Source organism: Leopardus geoffroyi, chromosome B3 (assembly GCF_018350155.1).
Source record: "Leopardus geoffroyi isolate Oge1 chromosome B3, O.geoffroyi_Oge1_pat1.0, whole genome shotgun sequence".
NCBI classification, from domain to species: Eukaryota; Metazoa; Chordata; class Mammalia; order Carnivora; family Felidae; genus Leopardus; species Leopardus geoffroyi.
This window is the reverse complement of record NC_059337.1, coordinates 31,119,724-31,145,415: the sequence shown is the minus strand read 5'-3', so window position 1 is coordinate 31,145,415 and position 25,692 is coordinate 31,119,724. Positions and strand designations below refer to the sequence as shown.

Here is a 25,692-nt window from a genome sequence, read left to right as displayed (position 1 = left end):
ATTTCTGTTCTAATTTTGAACATAAATATTACTAAATATAATCCACATAAACAAAAGATTTTTGGGATATTCCTTTTCTAAGAATATAGGTCTCACTGAAAACCTTAGCTAGAATAGCTGTAAGGCAAATTATTAGAAACCAAAGTTATAGGGTAAAGGTCCCATACAATTTATCTGCCCTGACTCCAGAATGATTCTATCAATTCATATTCCACCCCCCACCCCGCCCACAGTGTATGAAAGTGCTTTCCTTCCACATACCCTCTACAATACAGGTTACAAATATTTAAAAAATTTGGCTGATCGCTTCTCGGCCTTTTGGCTAAGATCAAGTGTAAAAAATTTGGCTGACCTGTGAGAAATACATGATATGTTTATTGTACTATTTCATAAACATGGAGACTAAGTCTGTTTTGTTGAAGAGTGGCCTGGCACAGAACAACTCTCGAAGTCTGCTGAATGAATCAATGAATGGAAGAGCCTGGCGGGGCCCTTCTGCTCACACCCTTTTCCATGTTTTATTTAGGACTAAGTCTAATAACACACATCTTCCTGGACTTAGGGGCTACATCCTGATAAGTAGTTGAAAATACTGTATGTCAAAAATGCATTTTATAAGCCTAAACCTACTAAACATCATAATTTGGCCTAGCCCACTTTAAAGTGCTCAGAACACTTACTTTAGCCTACATTTGGGCAAGATCATCTAACACAAAGCCTATTTTATAATGAAGTGTTACATGACTCATGTAATTTATTGACTACTGTAAAGAAAATGAAAACAGGGGCGCCTGGGTGGCTCAGTCGGTTGAGTGTCCGACTTCGGCTCAGGTCACGATCTCATGATTCTTGAGTTTGAGCCCCGCACTGGGCTCTCTGCTGTCAGCACAGAGTCTCCTTCACATCCTCTGTCTCCCTCACTCTCTGCCCCTCCCCCACTCACGTTCTCTCTTTCAAAAATGAACAAACATTAAAAAGAAAGAAAGAAAATGAAAACAAAGTGATTGTATGGGTACAGAAAGGTTGTTATCAATTCTTGACCCTCCTCCCAGTCATCATGAGGCGGACTGGGAGCTGCAGCCCCTGCCCAGCATCTTGAGAGGGTCGTACCACAGATCACTAGCCTGGGAAAAGACCCAAATTCAAAATTTGAAGTATGGTTTCTATTGAGTGTGTATCGCTTTCACATCATTGTAAAGTCCTATCATTTAAGACAAACTATCATAAGTCGGGGATCGTCTGTATTGGGATAATACATTTCTGGAAATGTAAGATGTGAGATTTCAATTCCAAGCTCTTGGGAAGGAAGAGAGTCACTCTACTACAGCAAAACCTCTTTTCTACTTCTGAAACTCCACTTTCATCCTCAGAAAGAAGACCAACAATATGCTTTGCCCATAAATAGGGAGATTTTTAAAAATTCTGGAGTGAATGCAGCAGGCCTAAGACTTCTATCTTTGAGTTTTTTCCTATCATCATCAGAAGAGAGCTCTACTTTCTTACTATTTTTCAACCTTAATTCTGGTGTAGGTAACATACAGGGTTGTATTAGCTGCAGGTGTACTGCAACTAATAGTTCACTATTAGTGAACTAATCACTAATAGCGCATCACTAACAGTGACTCAACAATTCCATATAACACTCTGTGCGCATCATGACAAGTGTACTCCTTAATCCCTATCACCTGTTTCACCCAATCCACCCACCCCTCCCCACTCACATAACCATCAGTTTGTTCTCTATATTTGAGAGTTTATTTCTTGGTTTGTCTTTTTTTTTCCCTTTGGTCATTTGTTCCTTAAATTCCACATGAGTGAAATCCTATGGTATCTGTCTTTCTCTGAACGACGTCCTTCACTTAGCGTAATACTTTCTAGCTCCATCCATGTCATTGAAAATGACAGGATTTCACTCTTTCTTGTGGCTAAATAATAATCTGTTGTACACTTATACCACATCTTTTCTTTATCCACTCATTTATCAATGGGCAATTGGGCTGCTTCCAGATCTTGGCTCTTGTAAATAATGCTGCAATAAACATAGGGCTGCATGTACTCCTTTGATTGTTTTTGCATTCTTTGGGTAAATACCTAGTAGCACAATTACTGGATTGTAAGGTAGTTCTATGTTTAACTTTTAGAGGTAACTTCATACTGTTTTCCATAGTGGCTGCATCAGTTTGCATTCCTACCAACACCGCATGAGGGTTCTTTTTTCTCCACATCCTCGCCAATACCTGTTGTTTCTTGTGTTGTTGATTTTAGCCATTCTGACAGATGTGAGGTGATATGTCATTGTAATTTTAATGTGCATTTCCCTGACGATCAGTGATGTTGAGCATCTTTTCATGTGTCTGTTGGCCTTCTGTATGTCTTCTCTGGAGAAATGTCTATTCATGTCTTCTGCTCATTTTTAACTGGATTATTTGTAGGTTTATTTTAAGTTTATTTATTTTGAGTGAGTGAGAGAGAGAGAGAGAGAGAGAGAGAGAGAGAGCGCGGCGTGCAAGCAGAAGAGAAGCAGAGAGAGAATCCCAAGCAGGCTCCATGCTATCAGTGCAGAGACCGACACGGGCCTCAATCTCACAAACTGTGAGATCATGATCTGAGTCCATATCAAGAGTTGGATGCTTAACCAACTGAGTCACTCAGGCACCCCTGAATTATTTGTTTTTTAGGTGCTGAGTTATGCAAGTTCCTAATATACTCTCGATACTAATCCTTTACCAGATATGTCCTTTGCAAATATCTTCTCCCATTCTGTAGGTTGCCTTTGAGTTTTGTGGATTATTTCCTTCACTGTGCAGAAGCTTTTTATTTTGGTATAGTCCCAATAGTTTTTCTTTTTATTTCCCTTGCCTCATGAGACATATCTAGAAAAGTGTTGCTATGGTCCATGCCAGAGAATTTACTGCCTGTGTTCTCTTATAGGATTTTTATGGTTTCAGGTCTCAGGGTAGGTCTGAAATCCATTTCAAATTTGCTTTTGTATATAGTGTAAGAAAGTGGTCCAGTTTCATTCTTTGTCATGTTGCTGTCCAATATTCAACACCACTTGTTGAAGAGACTTTTTCCCATTGTGCATTCTTTCTTTGTTGAAGATTAATTGACCATATAATCATGGATTTATTACTGGGTTTTCTATTCTGTCCACTGATCTATTTGTCTATTTTTGTGCCAGTACCATACTATTTTGATGCCTATAGCTTTGTAATAGAACTTGAAGTCTGGAATTACGAGGCCTCTAGCTTTGCTTTTCTTTTTCAAAACTGCTTTGGCTACTTGGGTCTTTTGTTGATTCTGTACAAATTCAAGGATTTTTTTTGTTCTAGTTCTGTGAAAAATGCTGGTAGTAGTTTGACAGAGGTTGCATTAAATCTGTAGATTGCTGCAGTATAGACACTTTAACAATATTTGTCCTTCCAATCTGTGAGCATGGAATATCTTTCCATTTCTTTGTGTCTTCTTCAATTTCTTTCATCAGTGTTTTATAGTTTTCAGAATACAGCTCTTTCATCTATTTAGTTACATTTATTCCTAGGTATTTTACTATTTTTGGTAAGACTGCTATCTTTTGAAAGCCCCACTTTCAAGGTTGTCCCTTGCTTGGGTTCTGGAATCTTGAATCTGGGGAGAGCTTCCGCTATTCCCTAAACAATAAAAGTGGTTCACTGTACCCCAGCTGTTTCGTTTATGCTGAAAACCTGCTTTCTTTCTGGGAGTCTGGCCTATATGACTAGCAGCCAATAAAAAACCTTGGCACTGAGTCTCCTAATGAGCCTCCGCTGGTAGACAGCGTTTCAAACATATCGTCATAATTTGCTGCTGGAGGAATTAAGAGCGTCCCGTGTGGCTACAATGGAAGAGGACTCTTGGAGGCTTGCGCCTGGCTTCCTTGAATTTTGTCACAGACGCCTTTCCCCCTTGCTGATTTAGCTCTGCATGCTTTTGCCATAATAAATCATCACTGGGAATATGACCACACGTGGAGTCCTTGAGTCTTTCTAGTGAATCATCAAAACTTGGAGACTCCGACACACAGTCCTATCCGACATAGGCAAATTACTGCTACATCTCTAAAACTCTCACTTCTCTGATGCTTCTTTGGCACATGCTCCAGGTAAGCTCATGGTGTAACAGCCATAGAAACCTTGAATTAGTGTCCTCAGTGTCCCTGCTGTCCAGCAGACAGAGCAATGAAGTGAGTGAAAACCAAGGATCTGAAAGCCATTTCACTCTCCATTCCTCAGCCGTGTACCAGTACATATTGCCAACCTGTGACTTCGTTCACTCACCTCGGGAGAAATACTGGTTTCCGTGCCAGATGCTCACGCAGCTCAGGAGAGGTAGTATCAGAGTTCATGTATCGCTCCACATAGTCTGACCAACGCTAGGATTATAAACACAAAATGGGGGTGGAGAGAGAGCACAAAAACTGGACTCCACCCTCCTCAGGTATTCTAGCAAATTCTACCACTAACATGTCAGAAATCCTTAAGTTTTAAGATCAAAAAAATCTTGCCATAGTGACATGCTGGTACGTATTGACACACAGCTTCAAAATTCTGGTATATAACAAACCCAAAGTTTGTCTGAGATACTTAAAAGTTACCAGAAGTCATAAATGCGTAGAAACTGGCTCACTGACAAGTTTTATTTCACCACAGAGGATTTTGTTAAAGAACAAAATATACAGTGGCAAATGTTTGAAAATCGGGATCTTTCACATTACAATCTGGCCTTCTGGCATCTCAAATTTTTTTTTTTTCCCAAAGATTTGGCACCCAGGAACCAATATTCCCACAGAACAACAATCTCCCTTCCCTATCTCAACATCATACGCATGGCTTGCATCTCTCATTAACATTACCTGCCAGGCCCAGCTAGGATAACCAACTCACTCTACCCACTCTGCAGGCTTGAGAGCTCCTGGCTTCACCTAGCCCAATAAAAAGTAAACATGACACAGAGTCAGGATGATACCAGGCAGATGGCACCTCATTTGTTGTTTCTTATACTTTAAAAGAAAAACAGGAAAGCTGCCAAACAGGACATTTCCTGAGAGATGGATTTACTGACAGCTAGATGAGACTGCCATCAACCCTAAGTATCTACCTCCAGGCAGCCCCCTTCTCTTCTGCTGAACTGGCCTATACTTCAGGCATCAGGTTCTGACCCTTAACAGGTCTGAGGCTGTCTTGGCCTTCTAGAAGATCATCCCTAGGCAGAGCCTCAGGACGTGACGGCCCTCTAAGCACACGGTTTCTGTAATATACTTGTCCATACCTCTGCTTCTACAGGGTCATCCGAGTTCTCCTCTTCTGTGTCCAGGAGCTCAATGGTCAGCTGAACCTGGCCTTGGCTCTGAATAAACATAAGCTGCAAATAAGAAACCAGGGTGTAAACTAAAAGACCATCTCCAAAGCTGTAATAATCTAGCTGCTCAAGGGTTGGGAGGTAGGGAGGCAATAAACTTATAAAACTTTGCTCTGATTGAAGGGATGAGGCAGACACTCCAAAGCTTAGGAGGCAGATGATAAAAAAGGCAAAAGTCCAATCTTGCTACCAGCAAAATGAAAGGTTAGAGCAAAAAGTATCATTCCACGTTTCATACCTCTTATATTAGCTAAAACAATAGTCAATGTCAAGAATGCTTTAAAATTATTTTGTTCGTTAGAAAGAAATATAGCATAAAGCCAGATCCGTAAAACATCAATGCCATTTCACCTGATAATCCCATTTCTGGAACACAATACAAAGATGTTAATGACCCTCTAGCATTAAAGAAAGAGAAGAAAAGAAAAATGAAACAGAAAGGAAGGAAGGGAGGGAGGGAAACTTCTAACAGAAAGTGAAGTGGAAAACAGCAAACCCAACAGAGAGCAGCAATCACATTTTTACAGCGGTAAAGACTCCCGAAGGAGGTGCCTGGCTGGCTCAGTCAGTGGAGCATGTGACTCTTGATCTTGGGATTGTGAGTTTGAGCCCCAGGTTGGGTGTAGAGATTACTTAAAAATAAAATCTAAGAAAAAAATAAAAAGACCATCCAAAGCATCACAAACTCTGTGGTGTAAGGAACACAAAACTTCAACATATTAATAAGTGATCTGCTGTAATGGTATCAATCATATTTGAGGTTCTTAATATTCTGAGTTCTGCAAACTTTATTTCTGAGAGAGAGAACACATGAGCATGAATCTGGGAAAGGCAGAGAGAGAGAGACAGAATCTGAAGCAGGCTCCACACTGTCAGCATAGAGCCCGCTGCAGGACTCAAACTCACAAACCATGAGATCATGATCTGAGCCAAAGTCATAGATGCTTAACCGACGGAGTCACTCAGGTGCCCCTTAAAAATTCATATTTAAAAGCAATACACTGATAGGGGCAAAAAAAAAGTCGTATTTTGCACAAAAGAACTATGAAATGGTGGTGGCACATGGGATCTCCCCGTCAGAATCCCAAGACTCTCAATGCCCTTACCCTAAAGGCTTGCTGCAGACAAGCTCACTGTCCAAATCACCAGGAGAAGAGCAGAGCACATAAGGAAGCTTGAGAATCATTTATTTCAACCTTCTTCATTTTACACAGGGAAAAACCTAAAGTTCAGAGTTCTGACTTCTCAAGGCCACACAGCCAGTAAACAAACAGGACCAGAAGCCAGTTCTGATTCCCAGTGCTCTTCCAAAGCAGCTTTAAAAACTCCTATCTGTGGAGCACCCAGGGGGCTCAGTTGGTTAAGTGTCTGACTTTTTTTTTTTCCTTTTTAAAGTCTATTTTGAGAGAGAGAGAGAGCGTGTGTGTGCACGCAAGAGAGAGAGAAGAGAGAGCACAGGTGAGCACTCTCTCTCGCAAAACAGATTAAAAAAAAAAAAAAAAAAAAATCCCTATCAGGGGCACCTGCGTGGCTCAGTCAGTTAAGCCCCTGACTTTGGCTCAGGTCATGGCCTCATGGGTCGTGAGTTCGAACCCCACGTAGGGCTCTGTGCTGACAGCTCAGAGCCTGGAGCCTGCTTCAGACTCTGTCCCTTTCTCTCTGCCCCTCCCCTGCTCATGCTCTCTTTCTCTCTCAAGAATAAATAAACATTAAAAAAAAAAATTCCTATCCACTAGTAAAATTTAGAACATGACAGGAACATAATACACGCAACATAAATATAAAACCACAGTTATCTCTAAAACATTTCAAAAACACTGCCCCTAGGAGTTTGCTCCCCACCAACACCCTAATCTAGGATGACCTAGAGTATCAAGATTTGTTCTACTTCTTAACGAACTCACCCTTTGAAACAATACTAAGACCATCTCCTCTCTACTTGAAACTGAACTTCATTTCACCTCAACAGGCTCCTCCACCTGCCACCTGTCTTCTTAGGCCCTTTACCAGGTGTTTACCCTGGCTCTCTGCACTCTGCAACCACTCCCCAGTTCTTGACTAGCTTCATTATCTGACTGCCCACATCCATAACCCAAACGGTAACTACCTACAGTTGTAAACATACCTCTGGTTTCTCCACTCCTACTTTCTCAGGGCTACCATACTGATCTTCCTGAAAGCTCAAATCCAGTGGGACATTTAGTCCCTAAAAATGCTTTACCGCTTACCAACCACAAGAAACTTCACACCTTTTACTTAGTATGGCTGAGGATCCTCATTTGGACCCTCATTCTACACACCTCCTTCACCAATATTCTATACTTCAGTCACCCAACATGTGGTCACTTAATGTGTATCCTCAGGCACCTATAGAAGAGAACACAGTTTCTAGCTTGGAGGAGCCCAATTTAGTAAAGGAAACAGGAATATAAAGAGCTATATTTATGGGGCACCTGGGTGGCTCAGCTGGTTAAGCATCTAACCGGCTCAGGTCACAATCTCTCGGTTTGTGGGTTTGAGCCTGGCATCAGGCTCTGTGCTGACAGCTCGAAGTCTGGAGCCTGTTTCAGATTCTGTGTCTCCCTCCCCTCTCCCTCTCCGTGGATCTCTCTCTCTCAAAAATAAACATTAAAAAAATATTTAAAAAAAAATAAAAGAGCTATTATTTACATTAAAACTAAGGTAACTACTGGGGCACCTGGGTGGCTCAGTCGGTTAGGCATATGACTTCGGCTCAGGTTATCATCTCATGGTTTGTGGATTCGAGCCCCTCGTTGGGCTCTGTGATTACAGGACGGAGCCTGCTTCAGATCCTGTCTCCCCACTCTCTCTCAAAAGTAACATTAAAAAAAAAAAAGAAAGGAAAAAAAAAAAAACTAAGGTAACTACCAAGGTACTATTCTAGAGACATGGGCAATACCCCGTGAGAATAAACAATTTCTCCTCAGTGAGCTGAAAAAGATTTCACTTCACTGAAATGGCACTCGGGTGGTCACTGAAGGATATAGGGGAATACCAATCCATTTCAGAAAAACTACAACAGAGAAAACCCTATTTTTAAAAGTACATAAAAAGAGGGGAGGGCTGCCATGTTTGGCTCAGTCAGTTTAAATGGCCAACTCTTGATTTTGGCTCAGATCATGATCTCATGGTTCATGAGTTTGAGCCCCGAGTAGGGCTCTGCACTGGGTGTGTGGAGCCTGCTTGGGATTCTCTCTCTCTGCTCCTCCCTCATGTTCTCCCTCTTTCTCTCTCTCCCTCTCAAAATATATAAATAAAACTTAAATAACTTTACACCCCTTCCAAAACCAGGGTGAAGGATATGAACAGGCAATACACAGAAAAAGAAATGGGCAATGGCAGAAAACAGGAAAATATGAATTAAAACAATTTTCTGGGGCTCCTGGGTGGCTCAGTTGGTTAAGCATCTGACTGCTGATTTTGGTTCAGGTCGTGATCTCACGGTTTGTGAACTTGAGCCTCTTGTCAGGCTCCGTGCTAACAGCACGGAGCCTGCTTGGATATTCTCTGTCTCCCTCTTTCTCTGTCCCTCCTCTGCTCGTGTTCTCTCCCTCCTCCCTGTCTCTCTTTCTCTGCCTCTCAAAAATAACATTAAAATACATATATATATATATAAATTTCTAACCATCCAAATGGCCAAAATAAAGAAGTTTGATAATACCCAGAGTTGACTAAGGATGGGAAAATAAATGCTCTTATGAAACTGTACCCTAGTATATATAGCTTGTTGCTGTGGAGAATAAAATGGTGATATCCATTAAAATTTAACATTTAGGGGTGCCTGGCTTGTTCAGCTGGTAGAACATGAGACTCTTGATCTCAGGTTCGTGAGTTCAGGCCCCATGTTGGGTGTAGAGCCTACTTAAAATACGTATAATATATGTACATTTTTAATTTTTTTAAATATGCACATCCTTTGACCCAGTAATTTCATTTCTTTGTCCCTACCTTAGACAAAGACTAACACATGCACACTAGGACATAAGCACTAAGATGCAGCACTATTTGAGACAGTAAAAAATGGAAATAGTTTAAATGTTTGCCCTGAAGGGAATATCTTTTAAAACTATGATACATTTTTACTCTTAGGTATGACAAAGCAGTTGTAAAATTGAGCTAGACTTCTATAAACCAAAACAGAGAAATTCTAAGCCAGACTAAGTGAAAAAAGCATGATGCAGAATACGCAGTGTAATATGTATTTCCACATATACACACATACATATGCATATAAAGGCACAGAAGATGGTCTGAACAGGTACACAGAGAGCTACACATGGCTGAGTTTTTGAAAAACAGTGTACAGAGGCAGCTGGATGGCTCAGTTGGTTAAGTGTCTGACTCTTGAGTTTGGCTCACGTCATGATCTCACAGTCGTGAGACCAAGCCCCGAGTCAGGCTCCATGCTCAGTGTGGAGCCTGCCTGGGATTCTCTCTCTTCCTCTTTGTCCCTCCTCTGCTCACACGTCCAAGTGCATGCGCTCTCTCTCTCTCTCTCTCAAAATAAACTTACTAAATAAATAAATAAATAAATAAATAAAAAAAAGCAGTGTACAGTGCACACAGAAACAAAATGGAGAGGAGGCTGGGGGTCAGAGGTGGGCAGGAGATCTGAAGGGCTGCTTGTGCTTAGCTTAATGTTAATACTATCCAATTTTATTTTCCGTGTGAACATTTTAAAGGATCACTGTCATGGCATAATTTTTCTAGTTACGAAGCCTTCGTTCCCGCTGTTCCCTCTGCCACTCTGACAACTGTTCTTATTATCCGTAGGGTGACTCTACCTATTCCTTCGTAGGCCTTCACCACACAATTTAATCCATTGTTAACTCACGGTGGGTGGGGATGGCAATTCTGTTCACCAGGAAACAACACACACTAAACTCCTACTAAACATTTATAGATTTAAAACGTTGGAAAACAAACAAACCAATCCTGAAAAGCTTAGGAAATTTCTTCTGTACTGCAAACAGTACAGGTGACAGATTAGAAACTAAAGAAATAGCTGAAAGTAAAAGCAGACAACTAGGTGGAAGATTTGGGGTCAGATCCTAAAAGTACATGGAATATATCCATGGGGCGCCAGGGTGGCTCAGTGGGTTGTGTCTGACTCTTGGTTTCGGCTCAGGTCACAATCTGATGCTTCATGAGTTCAAGCCCCATGTAGGGCTCCGTGCTGCCAGTGTGGAGCCTGCTTTGGATTCTCATTCTCTCTCTCTCTCTCTCTGCCCCTCCCCCACTCACATGGGCTTCCTCTCTCTCGAACTAAATAGATAAACTTCAAAACAATAAATGGCGGGGGGGGGGGGGGGGGGTGGGTGCGCAGGGAGTGCCTGGGTGGCTCAGTCTGTTAAGTGTCCAACTTTGGCTCAGGTCATGATCTCACAGTTCATGAGTTCGAGCCCCTCCTCGGGCTCTGTGCTGACAGCTCAGAGCCTGGAGCCTTCTTTCGATTCTGCGTCTCCCTCTCTCTCTGCCCCCTCCCCTGCTTGTTCTCTCTCTCAAAAATAAATAAATAAACTTTAAATAAGTAAGTAAAATAAAAGCACATGTAACACATCCAACAAGGATATGTTAGCTCTCTCTGCTCAGCCAACTACAAACCTTATTCTGGGCCACCAAAACCATCCTTCTTATGTAAATACATACAAGTTTTGTTCAGCCATACTATATTCATTACATAGCTGCAATCATAATACACATACTTTTGTCTCCTTTTATTTGCTTCGGTATTTTTATAATTTATAATTAACTTTTAAGGGATGCAAAATGTGCCACCCAGCATTCACAAAATAGGCTGCCATTATCCATTCCCACAGTGGGTTGGACATCAAGGCTGTTTCCAACTATTTGCTTTCTTAACTAGCAACAACAGTGGAGTAACGGAAAAATGGGAACCACCTAAATGCCCGACGAGGCAGGCATAATTCTCTGTAAGATGAAATATCAACGTCATGAAAAGATGCTAAAGACCCTAGTGTTGCTAACTGAGCAAAATAAGTTACAGATTATTTTGCCCAGTATACTCTCTTTTAAATCCAAGCATAGAGTCTAGAAATGTCATCAGTAATTATTTCTGGGAAGCACTACAGGTGACAACTTTTTTCTTTTCTCTACATTTCCTGTATTTTCTATAATGATCACAGATTACATGTATTAACATATTTATTTATTTATTAAATTTATTTTCTTTTTAGTAATCTCTACCCCCAACATGGGGCTACAACTCACGACCCTGAGATCAAGAGTTGTGTGCTCTGAGGAGCCTGGGTGGCTCAGTCGGTTAAGTTTCCAACTTCGGCTCAGGTCATGATCTCGTGATTCTTGAGTTCAAAGCCCTGAGTCCAGCTCTGTGCAGAAAGCTCAGAGCCTGGAGCCTACTTCAGATTCTGTGTCTTCCTCTCTCTCTGCCCTCCCCTGTTCGCACACTCTCTATAAAAAATAAACAAACATTAAGAGCTACATGGTTTTCAGACTGAGCCAGCCAGGCGCCCCTTTGTATTAACATTTTTATTTTTTATTTTTTATTTTTTAAGATTTATTTATTTTGAGAGAGACAGAGACAGCACGAACTGGGGACGGGCAGAGAGAAGGGAGACAGAGAATCCCAACCAGGCTCCGCACCATCAGCACAGAGCCCGATGTGGGGCTCAAACTCACGAAACTGTGAGATCATGACCTGAGACGAAACGAATAGTCAGATGGTTAAACCAACTAAACCACCCAGGCGCCACTGTGTTAACATTTTTAAACAAAATATTATAATATTTACAAAGCATTATACTATGAAAAAATATTCACAAGAGAAAAATGCAGAATACAAAACTGTAAAAATCACACACAACAACTAATGTTTTTGTTTTGTTTTGTTTTTGAGTAGGCTTCACTCCCAGGTTGGAGCCCAATGTGGGGTTTGAACTCATGACCCTGAGATCAAGACCTGAGCTGAAATCAAGAGTTGGATGGGGCGCCGGGGTGGCTCAGTTGATTAAGCACCCGACTTCGGCTCAGGTCATCATCTCGTGGTTTCTGAGTTTGAGACCTGGATTGGGCTCTGTGCTGACAGCTCAGAGCCTGGAGCCTGTTTGGATTTTGCGTCTCCCTCTCTCTCTCAAAAAATAAATAAACATTAAAAAAAAATTAGAGTTGGATGCTTAACTGACTGGGCCACCCAGGTACCCCCAACTAATATTTTTTTTAAAGGTAGGGAAGTAACAGACTATCCAAGGGAGACTTTACCTTCATTTTTTTTTTTAAATTCCCTCCAGTGAGCTCATAGGAACTCTAAGTAGTTCTAGGAGTAGAATCATTGGATCAAAGTACCCTGGCATGGCTTTTATTTCTGGTGGAGACAGTTCCAACAATGTCTGCTGTCACCAGCATGGTCCTTGACTCCATGAGTAACTCTCACCTTAAAGCAATTCTCATCTGACATGAGTTGCTCAGCCTTCCGCTGATACGTTGACTCCAGGAGACTCCTGGAGGTCTGTGTGTTCAGCTGGCCTCCTGTGGCCCCATTATTGTTTTCTGCCAGGTAAAGGTCAGTCACCTGTACACAGATCTCGTCACTCACAATGTGCTGCAGCTGAAATCAAGCAAAGGCAAGCTATCAGTGAACCAAGAAAATATTTCTCCTTGTCATACAGTCAACCTTCCTCTGATGGTTCCAGTCAGTCAGCTTAAAAAGACTTCTGGTTGGTAGTTTTAGAAAATTAATCACACAGAACCAGTATTTTATATTCTTGGAGAATAACTAAGCCTAAACCTTCAAGAGTAACACTGGGCCATGAAAAAAGCTTTTCTATGTATTTAAAAGCAAAAGCATAGGCAGTTCATGTTAATATGCTGCTTATTTAAAGTTCTAAGGAAATGTAAAAATTAAAAAAAAATTGTTACATGAAAGAGAAATCTCATGGCTGTTTTTATGGTGCTTCTTTACGGTTTACAACTTGGTTTCACGCACATTCTCATTTGCTCTATGCAACCAGCCCGGGGAGCAGGCTGAAGAGGGACACCCAGTTACAGTGGAGACAAATGTCCATTTTAGATGAGAAAACTCACTGTGCGCCAAGGTGAGGTCAGGGGCCTTGGTAAACCATGAAAGCTAGACCCCTGTCTATATGTTTCCAGCCCTAGCACAAAGTCGGAAACTCATTAGGTAGTTGAGAATTGGTTGCTGAATCAATTACCCAAGGGCACTCAGTTGAAGGAGTGTTAGGACTAATATTCAAGATTCCTGACCCTTACGCTGATATTCTAATACGTTACTTCTGCTTCTACATCTGATAAAAAATACAGTCCTTAAATTGTAAACACTATTAATTAACTCAATTTCAACACAGGTCAATCATGAGTGATTACTGGTAATTATTGTGATTACATTCTTAAACTATCTAATGACTAGAAAATTGAACCTTTCAGAGTTTCCATTCTCATAGGTCATGATGATCTTTCTATTGTGAAATAAAAATTCCCCTCAAATGAAACTTTACCCATAAAAATGCCAGAGAATGTGAAAAACCTACAAGCAGAGAAAAGCGAGATGTTAACTGCACTATCATTTTGTCTATTTTACTTTAAAATTCTCAAAAACCACTAAGCCATTCTATTTTTAGGAAGATACATCCTTTTTGAAGCACTAGTAACTATGACAACTACTTATTTTTAACATTTAAAAAAGTCTTAAGTGACAAGTATGTGTATTTGTAGATAAATGGACACAGCGCAAGGTCAGAAGGGTGACTGATTTGACAGTGGTTGAAAGGCCAGCAACTGGAGATGGCTGAATTACAATTAGCCCAGACAATGGATTCTAATGTGACCATTAAAATAATGTCTATGATAACCTGATAACAGAGAGAGCAGCTTAAGATATAGTGTTTAAGGGGGCGGGTGGAGGAGGAAAGCAGTGTAATAAAAGTGTATCTAAAGCATGGTGCATACCACGTAGACACTTCCGCTCAAGACCTTCTTACTAAAAGTAAACTCACTGACTCCCTATTCACACCCTCTTCTTGGATATTTGGCCCCTCCTAGAGTTTTTGGAAAGGGCAGACCTATAAAATCAGGGACAACTGGACAGCTTACACTCCCAAGCTAGGTTGCTCAGATTCTCTCTCCTGCTAATTTGAAATGACACAATGAACATGTTTGGTAGACATTTTACAGAGGAGCATCTACATGGAAAGGTCGATGCTAGGGCCAGAGGCACTGGCATAGCAAGCCAAAGCTCCAGGGGAGCTGGAGAAGCCTTGAGTACGTGGCCAAATATCTATTTGCAGAGAAAAGCATGAGAATGAAGTAGATGTTCAGAAAGAAGGCATGCAGGAGAGAAAAAAAAAAAAAAAAAAAAAGATTCTCAGCCCAATCCCTACATTGGCCATTTTCTGAGTTCTCTACTAGCTATCTGTGAGACCACCTGTTGTGTTAAGACAAATCCCTATTAAACCATAGTAGATCCTTGAACAACGTGAGGGTTAGGGGCACCAACCCTCCATGCAGTGGAAAATCCACATATAACTTCTGACTCCCCCCAAACCTAACTACTAATAGTCTACTAGTGACCAATAAGCCTTACCAATAACCTAAATAGTTAATAAACAAGTATTTTTTGTTAGATGTATTATACACTATACATCTTTACAAAAAAGTAAGTTAGAGAAAAAGTATTATTAAGAAAATCATAAGGAAGAGAAAATGCATTTACAGTATTATGCTGTGTTTATTGAAAACAATCTGCATGGAAGTGGACCAGCGCAGTTCAAATTCAAAGCCCTGTTGTTCAAGCATCAACTGTAGTCTGGAAAAGATAAATGTATGGCCTGACCTTGAAATATATGTTCTGCCTCCAGTCAGGAATAATCTCTGGGAGAACATCAAACAAGATGGGGAGAATGAGAGAAGATATGCCTCCAACTGAGGAGTTAAGATGAGAAGCATGAACATATGTTTTAAAAACACTGGATTTGGGTATCTGGACAAAACCTGTTTCTTAAAAAGATTAGACATTATGTGTTACTGACTCAAAATTGCAACCAGGTGCTTCTAATGTATGGATTAATTATATCTATTGTTTCAAAAACCAAGCTCGGGTTTATAAAAAGTTAATTTTCCTGGATTTCTAAAATTGCTGTGCTGGCAGTGTGGGAGACCTTACTTCCAGCCGTAGCAGCAATACCCAGCAACAGAAGCACATGACAACTGGAGGCTTTACTTTACATACGTTCAGGTGTTAACAAAGATCAGTCTCTCAAAATTAGGACCAGAGCTGTTGGCACCCATGTAATGATTTCGCTCAGTCACCATACAGACTCCTTATGGGAAGGCCTATTAACATCTTTGACTTTCAGGAAAAAGCCTGTATACCTGACAACCTTCCTGAAGATGCCAAGATTCAGTTATGTGAAGTGTTCTTCCTTGACCCTGAGCAGATCCTGCGAAAGGGTGCAGAACCTTTCCAACATGTCCTTCCGACATCAAGGCAAAGGCATGGGTACTTTGCAAAGGATTCCACATTTCACTCCAAGAAAGTACCGAGCAACACAAGCTTTCCACCCCGCTCTCCCCATAGTGGCAGTAAGGACTCCAGAATGTTCTTTGTACAAGTTTTCACTTTAGAGAAAGCAGTGCACCAACAACAGATTCTGAGCCCTTCACAATGCAGACCTTAAGCCAAAAGAGTGGAAACCTGACTACCCAATTGCTATAAAATTATCACTGCTGTGAAGAACAACATATTTACAAAGTTCCAGGGTGCCACAGGAACAAACCACAAAACCAACCACAAATTCAACTCAAATGGAACCTCAGATAGTGAGGTGGGCACAGTATTATAGAAGATGTTGTATGAAACCCTTCCCACAAAAGGAACTTTAAATCTTAAAAGGAGGAAAGTACACAGAATTAAACCAACACCTACAGAAGAGGAGGAGTTACCCACTGAGAGCCCCCCACTGGGAGCCAAGGTAAAAGCCGGGCCAGTACCAACACTCACTCTATAGGCAGGCAGTGAGAACAGGGCAAAACATCGGGTCTGCTGTAGACTCATTCAACTGTGAGGGCATACTGAGCAAAGCGAAGGAGTCAATTTAGCGGCTGAAGTACTCCCACTCTGTTAACACGAGAAATCCGTAATCACATTAACCTCCCCCTTTCCTCTAGAGAACCAGACATTTGTAAACATCATTACATGCGCAAACTGCCCTTTTAATTCCAACCGAAATCTTGCCTTTCCTCTTTGCCTCATCCATCTTTAGGTAAGGACTTCTTCCCTCACCAAACCTAGCCTCCACCGTGCCCTCACCTGTCTGACAATGCTCTGGATTAGTTTGTCCATGGTGAAGGCAATGTAGGCGTGAATGGTGAACATCTCTCTCAGCGAATCTTCGTACTGTGACGAGTCTATGTTGCCATCTAGCAGGCTCCGCACCATGTCCAGGAAAGCTGGGTAATAATCTTCTACATCAACATCCACTGTGGGAGAGATGGGAGAGGTGAGGCCTTACCCTGCTACGAAAAGATTGGGAGAGAGGGCAAGGCAAATCCCACAGCTGGCCTAAAGAGCATTTGAAAGAACGAACCCTAGGTATTCAGACATACCCACTAAATCTGCTGCAGGCAGAGATGAGATCTGACAGGTGGCTACAATGGCCAGCGCTGGCTATCAGAGGACAGTGACCCTGCAACTTTAACAGGGGCTCTGACACTCTGTCCATGCTAGAAAGACACTAAATTACAGTACGACTGGGCTCTGCCTCAGGAGAGCAGAATATCCCAAGGAAGAAGTTTCTTCAACAGTTGTTGGCTCTCCTTCTGAGAGAGAAACCTACTCTCCCGGCCTGCACAGAGCATTCCTCGCACGGGTCACTTGCTCATAAAGCTATTTCAATGAAGCATCAAGTGCAGATGAGAAAAGGCAGACAGCGCCACACTCAAGTCCTGGGAAACCTCTCGGGAACAGAAAAATAGGAGTGCAAATTAAATCCCCTATGAATGATGAAGTAATCTGCATTTGTCAAAGTCCTTTTGTTTAAAAATGGATTCCCAACGTTGTACTTCACAAATTGCATTAAATGATCTGTACTTGCTGCACATGAATCACTTCAACCAGCAGCTGGAATCTTATCAGTTGTCACAGAGACATTTGGCAACTTGCAGAGTACAAAAGGAAGCATGAAAGTACTCTGCCTTTAGCTTGTTTAAGACCCATTTACTGATCTCCAGTGCTAGCAATCAAGACAGTGGCATGAGGGGGCCACTGGGGTATCGGTTATGTTGTTTCCTGACCCAGGTGCTGGTTACACAGGTGTGTTCACTTTGTAAAAATTCACTATTCAGTTTGGATTTGTAGATTTTCCTGTACATATGTTGCACTTCAACAAAAAGTTCACTAAAATGAAAAAAAATTCACAAGAACTCTTTGTCACTGACATCTGGTTACCCATTTGTAAAGTTTATACAGAGAAAACAGGCGCAGAGCAAAAAACTAAATCCTTCCCCATTTATCTGAAGTGTGATGGCTCACTGAAGACCATGCAAAACAGAACAATTAACTGTTGAAAAGAAGCAACTGGCTAGACTTTCATCACAGAATTCACCTTGTTCAGACCCACAGCACAGGCACAGGCTGTGCTACTGCTGTGCAGGTGCTTTTATGCCAGAATAAAGCTAGGGGCACAGGCGAGACTTGTGGCCACAAGCTATGATCAGTGTGAGGCTTGGTGTTACCACTCAAGACACAATGTAAGCTTCAAACCAGGTTAAGTCAGTGTTCAAGCCAGGATTAGGCCATTTGCTCTCTCATTTCTACCCAAGCAGATGGAATTCATCACACTGAGGTCCAAAAGCGATCTCTCTCAAGCTAGGATTAATCCAGACAAAGGCTTTTAAAATTAATATCTCTATGAGCTCTTCTTCAACAGAAAGTTAGGGCCACACATGGGCTACTTACATCAGCAACAGCTAAAAAAAATTTAAGATAATTCACTCCATTAAAAAAAAAAATCTTAAGAAAAAAAAAAGAGCCTGTGTGGCTCAGTCGGTTAAGCGTCGGACTTCGGCTCAGGTCACGATCTCACAGTTCGTGAATTCAAGCCCCACAACAGGCTCTCTGCTGTCAGCACGGAGCCCACTTTGGATCCTCTGTCCCCCTCTCTCCCTGCCTCTCCCCTACTTGTGCACTCTTCTCTCTCTCAAAAATAAACATTAAAAAAAGTCTTAAAGATAATTCATTCCATAAACTGGCTATTTCTTCAAGGGCACAGAAGAAAAGCTCCCCGGAAAAGTTTTTGGCTTACAGCTCAAGAACCTAATTACGAACAGGACAGTTATCTAGAAGCAGGCAACAGAGAATTCCGTAAAGCACACAGAGGCTTCCTTAGTCCATGTTTATTTTCCTTTTCCTGTGATCTCTAACTGCACTCCTGTTCTTCATGGTCTGCTGCCTCACACCATCTCTTGACTTCCAATCTCCTTTCCATAAACTATTTCTATTCATTAGGAATGAGCCATGAACCCTATTGGCTAAAGAGAAGTCTAGCCCAAACATATCTGAGAAAATTCACATCTGGCTCAGGCATGAACAATTAGGAATTTATGTTCCGTCATGCAGCAGAACCGACTGTGACATTTTAGTCCCACCCTGTCCTTTAAAACATTCTGCAATACCCCAGAGAGCTGCCATTTGGGAAACTGATGGCAACTGACACCCCCTGCCCAGGTGTCCACAGTAGGAACCACTGAGAGCATCTGTGATCCAAGCCCTGCAGAGGGTGCTTTGCATATTCTCCCCAATTCTCCCAACAACTCCACAAGGTATTAAGGAGTGCCTCCATTTTACAGGTAAACAGGTAAGGGGAGTTGAAGTAAGGTCACACGACCAGTAAATTGCAGACCTAGGATCTGAACCCTGGTCAGGCTCTGAGGCTGTATGTATAAAAGAAAGCAGTCCCAAATCTAATTTGGCTCTGAGGCCCCCAACCCCTCACACCATCCAGAAACCAACAGTCTAAGCACTCACTAGGTTCTTTGAGACGCAACTGGATAGCAGGACTGTCACTCTTGTCTCGCTTTATGCCCAACACTTCCCGTTCCCACTCTCTCTCTCGGTTTTCTTCTTCAATTTGTCTTTCAGCTTGGGAACAAATCCGCAGCAGCCGCAAGCAGAGAATCTGGTGCAGTCGCATAAAGATATACCAGTTGTTATTAACATAGAAGAGGTTGTATACTTCATCCATCCCTCTTAACTTCTGAGCTGCTGTGTTACTAAACAGTAGCTTAGACTTAGGGGGACTGCCCCCAACACCATTGTGCTTCTTAGCTGCCCCTGTGGCTTCATCTACATCCATCTCTTCTTCTTCCTCTTCCTCCACATCCGAGAGATCACCTCTCTGAGCAAAGAGCAGATCTGGAATGAAATGATGCATGATTTGCTTGATTTTATACTTGTCCTCCTTTTGAATGCCCGTCTGCCTCTTCACATGGTGGATAATCAAAGCAGCGGCATCTTCCAGGATCTGTTTGTCTTCATAGGCAAGCGAGAGGTGTGGGCCAACAGGTACACCGGCATTTTCTTCTGTAGCCTGCTCCTGCCTCTGACAGGAGAGAAATGCAAAGTATTACCACAACAACAGTCAACAGAGCTGTGCGACTGTGCCAGCAGTACATGCCGTTATCAACCACAGTGTCTATTATTTTCCAACCGGACACTTCCAGAAACAGAAAGATAAGGTGAGAGATGTGGTCTGACACCAAGGTATTGGTATCTTCTAGACTGCGAAGACTTACTGGGACAATGGGAAAAAACTGGGACCATCTTTTAAAATTCTGTAGTAGTGTTTATGGATATGGAGGATACAACATGAGGTCTAGGACTAGAGGTCTACAATCTGGGGTGGGAGTGTGGAAGGTGACAGATGTGATAAAACTGGCAAAACAGGGATGCTTTTTTTTTTTTAATTTTTTAAAATGCTTATTTATTTTTAAGAGACAGAGACAGAATGTGAGTGGGGGAGGGCAGAAAGAGAAGAGACACAGAATCCGAAGCAGGCTCCAGGCTCGGAGCTGTCAGCACAGAGCCTGACGTGGGGCTTTAGCTCACCAGCTGTGAGATCATGACCCAAACCAAAGTCAGATGCTCAACCGACTGAGCCACGCAGGCACCCAACAGGGGTGCTTATTTAAGAGCTCATTTACCACTCTTTCGCCCTTTTCATGTACTTTAAAATGTTCATAATAAAACTTTTTTTTTAAATTCAAGATCATACAACTTTTAGGAATGCTCAATCACACTGTATTTATGTTTCTATCCATCCCCCATGACTGTAAGCTCCAAGAAAGCAGGATTAATTTCTTAATCATCTCTGTATCCTGGCTCCCACTACTATATACACTCCTGGTAAGTATGCTGAGTAAACACAGATTAGAAAGCGTCTGGGGATTAAGGCTCAGTGTTTCACCTGTGGAAAGTTGAGAAGGGTTACATGAATGAAGACAAGGTATCATTTGGAGGGAGAAAGACAGGAAGACAAGTGGAAGAGGGAGGTGGCAGGCACAGACTGAAGTCAGGATGTTAAACTGGGAAACCAGTAAAGCCACTTAGTCATAAAGGTGAGGCTTAGACTTAAAATGACAGAATCAAGGGGCACCTGGGTGGCTCAGTCACTTAAGCGTCTTGGCTCTCGACCTTGGCTCAGGTCATGATCTCAACAGTTGTGAGACTGAGCCCCGCACTGGGCTCCGCTGGGCATGGAACCTGCTTAAGATTCTCTCTCTTCTCCCTCTGCCCCTCCCCGCTCTCACTCATTCTCAAAAATGAACGAATGAATGAATGAATTAAATGGCAAAATCAGGAACAGAGAAGTCTGTGACAGTTACGAAGCAAGAATCAACATGTCTTGGAGGGTCTCACTTTCATGTAACAAATGTAATTTCCAGGAATCAAAGCCATGCTCTCACAGATGTAGAAACCTCCAGCTCACCTCATCATAGATACTCTCAATCTCGTTGAGTAAACTCTTAGACCTCAGGACCTTGGTGTCATTCTGTTTAAAGTTGATGCCCTGGTGGTCCAGAGACTTCAAGTAGTACTTCTCATTCTGCTCTCTCCACACCTTGTTAAAGCCTCTCTGAGCTTCCCGCCATTCTTCCTCTTTCATCTTCAACCTGGGGGGTGAGGGGGGAGAAACAACCAGACATGGGAATTATAAGGGAGAGACTTAAACTCTTTGGCTTTGAATCCTGGCTCTGCTCTACTAGACTCTGTTTTCTTACCGGTAAAACAGAGATAACAAGACCTACTCTCTAAGGGTTTAGAGGTGAGAAATATGCCAGACTTACTTTATTTCAAAAGTCAGAAGATACAATAGGTCTGTCATAATTATTGGTAACTTGGGATATTGTTATTCAAATTGTTATACTGTTATTCAAACCAGGCTCAAACTGTTACACGAGGAAATTACTCATCCAGGACTTATTTTGAAGAAGTAATTTGTCCCAAACTCAGAAATCTTACCTAGAATTTATTTCTCAACAGCATTCCATAGAATACCCTTGAAAGGGGGGGTGCTTTTTCTTGGCCAGCTAAAATAAGCTATAGGACTTCTGCAAACATTTGCTATGCTAACTAACATAAATGCAGAAGTGCAGAGCAGAGAACTTGCATTTGCACTGGAAGGCTCCTCTGCACATGGTCTGGGAATTTCTGATGGCAACGACTGATCCGAGCACTCCAGTAGAGAGGAGAAGAAAATCAAAACCAGCATTAGAGCTGAAGAATACCCTACATCTCAAAGCCAAAAGTTAAATGCTATGGGCATGGCAAGAAGAGGAACACCTAGGCCGGCTCCTGAGGAGAGGGCTAGGGAGGCACAATAAAATCTGGGCATTTGCACACTGTGCAGCAGACAAGAATCCCTTCCCACCGTTTCTGGTGATACTAAGAGAGGACCCGTCTGTTAGCTGGGATTCACACTGTGGTCCAGAGTGCCATGGACTTGAAGGAGCCCGGGCTCAGCCCTAGCCCTGGCCTCCTCCTTGATGCCTGGTCTAGGTGAGTACAATAGCCCTCAACACTTGAGGCTGAAGGCTTTTCAGGAGAAAAAAAGTAAGACATTCTTGGTAAAAGTGGTGAGCTAGTGGGGCGCCTGGGTGGCTCAGTTGGTTGAGCGTCCGCTTCAATTAGGGACATGATCTCACGGTTCGTGAGTTCGAGCCCCGTGTCAGGCTCCGTGCTGACAGCTCAGAGCCTGGAGCCTGCTCCGGATTTTGTGTCTCCCTCTTTCTCTCTGCCCCTCCCTAGCTTGCACTCTGTCTCTCCCTCTCTCAAAAGTAAATAAACATTAAAAAAAAAAAAAAAAAGTGGTGAGCTAGTAAGTCTTTTTAAATAAAATATAAATTTTACAAAAAGTGATTTTCCTTACTAAAAACAAAGGTGTTAACAAATGGTTAGTACTGAGTGGCAGGAATGTGGGTGGTTGTTTTCTTTGTCCTTTTCTGTATTTCAAAATATTCCCTTAAACACACAGAGCATTCCACTATGGACTTTCAAGGTCTGTTCTCTACTGCTGGTCTCACAGAAGTTCCACTATCCCAAGCTGCACCTGACTTCCAACAACCAGGGTTGGGGAGATATGGAGGTCTCATGGGATAATACCCAGGTCGAAAATGAGGGCCTTATTTAATGGGACACTGAATCCGTCATCAAGCACACTAAAGCACAAAGGGCACATTCAGTCAGTTACCTTTTAAGGACAATTGGGACAGCGATGGAGGGGTTCTTCCTCAGACCGTCAATGATGTCAGCTGCTTTATCAGCATATATCCTCTGGAGTGCTTTTCGATGAATAACTTCCGACGTGCCCCCAAGGGTGTTGTCCAAGCGAAATTTGGCTTGTTCCTCAGCAGACAAGCGAGAGAGCTTCTTCTGAATTGCTTCCAGAACCCGGATCGTTGCCAGATTGGTCTCTAAAACTACATCAAGCTAAAGCAAAAGACAAAGTGTGCTCAGGACCAAACCAGAACAGAATAGCGGTCAGGAGTGTGAAGTAAGGAGTCAAGTTCCTTGGATGTGAATCCTAAGCTCTGCTGTAGCAGCCACACAAAAGTCTATTTCCTTACCAATAAAATAGGGATAACACCACCTACTCTCATAAGGTGGTTTTCTAGATTAAACAATACAATCCACATAAAGGATTTAGTGCAAGGTCTGGCACATAACATGCAACAAATGATAGATAAGTGGTAGTTGTTACTTCTAACACCATCAGTGCACTTTCCTTAGGACTACTGACCCCAGACCAGAGGAATCACACAGGGGGGCAACCTTACCGACACTTCCATCCCTCTGAACTTTTCTGGATTGCTAAGATCGGTTACAAATGATAAAACAAAACAAAACAAACAAAATACAACAATCCCCAGAAGACCATTCAAGATGATAAATCAGTCTTAGGTGTAAGGTTCTTCAGGGTAACTTGAAATATTCAAATGTTTAATAGCTTTGCTCTACATCCAGTAAGAGCAGTGACTATCATTCCTTAAGGACTTCGATGTTGGGGCACCTGGGTGGCTCAGTCAGTTGAGCATCTGACTTTGGCTCAGGTCGTGATCCCGTGGTTGTGACTTTGAGCCCCGCACTGGGCTCTGTGCTAACAGCTCAGAGCCTGGAGCCTGCTTCGGATTCTGTCTCCCTCTCTCTCTCCCCTCCCTGACTTGTGCTCTGTCTCTCTCTTTCTCTCAAAGATAAGTCAACATTAAAAAAGGGGGAGGGGAAGGGTGGCGCATGGGTGGCTCAGTTGGGTGAAGCTTCCAGCTTTGGCTCAGGTCTCATGGTTTGTGTGTTTGCGCCCTGCATCGGGCCCTAGGCTGACAGCTCGGAGCCTGAAGCTTTCTTCGGATTCTGTGTCTCCCTCTCTCTCTGCCCTGCCCCACTTGTGCTCTGTCTCTGTCTCTCAAAAATAAATGTTACACAAAAAAATTTTTTTTAAAACGGACTTCAATGTTGTATCTGTAGGTAACCATCTAAATTCTAACGGAATTCCTGGAACTTACTTTGTGGCAAGGGCCTAGCCAGACCTGGTTAAGGATAGAACTGGCAACCTTTGAGCTAACTTTTTTCCTGGGCTTAACACAAGATTCTCTAAATGAGAAACAGAAAATGAAGTAAACGAGCAATCTTAGGGCCCTATGACCAAATGTCTATAGAAGTACTCCCTAAATTTTCTAGTTCAGGGACTGTGGTAGTAATTTTGTACAAAATTTCTGATCCCTCTTCTGATTATGGACAAATGATGAACTGAACCTCCCGGCTCCCTTGTGAAAAGACAGGGCCATCTAACTAGTTCTGGCAAATGAGTATGGGCAGGTAAATTGAAGCAGTGTTTGCTACTTCTGAGCAAGACCCTCCTGAGCTCTTTTCCCTCTAGTGATTGGCAATATTCAAGATGGTAGCACTTGGTCAGCCTAGTTCCCTGAAGTAATTCTGATGAGCAGGATCCCCTACTAAACATTAATGCAATGTAGCATGATCAAGAAATAGATCTGTTTTTTCAAGCCACTGAACTTTGGGGGTTGTCTACACTACAGGATCACTAACGTATCCTGAGGTATAAAGGAATGCTCCAGCAAACTAGCCCCCAATCCTTCATCATCATGCCTATAATCAGAAATGGGAAATGAGGATGTTGCCTTTTTCAGGCATACCATTTGAGAATAGGAACACCCTGTCAGAAGAAGATGCCAATCTCTGCTTTCTAACTCATCATGTACCCTTACTCAACACAGGTAACAAAGAAATGCTTTCTTCAGCCTGATAAAACTTTCCATGGCATCTGTCATGATTTCACTTTATGCAAAAGGTTGAAACTCCTCATGAACACTGGGGCCAGTCACCGGCCAGAGGCCAAGCAACATGTGGCTGTTCATTCAAAATATGCCAGAAACAGCTAAATCAAGCATGAAGAGGGATGGCCGGCAGAGTGAAATCATATGGATTTTAAAAAAGAGCAAGCTATCTTCTATCTATATGAATAAGCAGAGACAGTCACTTTAAGTAAGAAATGCATTAAATAGGATACACATCATTTTACCTCTTTAAACACAATGAACAGTCCCTTTTCTATTGATGAGATCGGCGAACTAGCCATTTTTACACTCTCAGTACTCCTACTTGCTGGTACAGAGGCTCTATCAGCTCACTTATTCACTCGGGCTCTTCCCTTCCCAACTACTTTAAAATGAAGCCCTAATTTGCTTTCTTTCATAAGGAGCCAAATCAATCAGATATAGATAGGAGAGAAG

The 25,692-nt window shown here is 42.2% G+C and overlaps 1 protein-coding gene across 4 annotated transcripts in view; it reads right to left on the bottom strand.

Annotated features, from left to right (window-relative positions):
* SIN3A (SIN3 transcription regulator family member A) overlaps positions 1-25,692 on the bottom strand; it is a 74,574-nt gene that overhangs the window by 8,300 nt on the left and 40,582 nt on the right. For all 4 annotated transcript variants that reach the window (XM_045449028.1, XM_045449029.1, XM_045449027.1 and 1 more), the window contains 7 exons: positions 23,136-23,374; positions 21,375-21,558; positions 19,415-19,988; positions 16,700-16,869; positions 12,809-12,982; positions 5,287-5,379; positions 4,296-4,390 (listed from right to left, as the gene is read on the bottom strand). In XM_045449028.1, the coding sequence (XP_045304984.1) occupies positions 4,296-4,390; positions 5,287-5,379; positions 12,809-12,982; positions 16,700-16,869; positions 19,415-19,988; positions 21,375-21,558; positions 23,136-23,374 (1,529 nt within the window). The remainder of the gene's footprint in view (positions 1-4,295; positions 4,391-5,286; positions 5,380-12,808; positions 12,983-16,699; positions 16,870-19,414; positions 19,989-21,374; positions 21,559-23,135; positions 23,375-25,692) is intronic.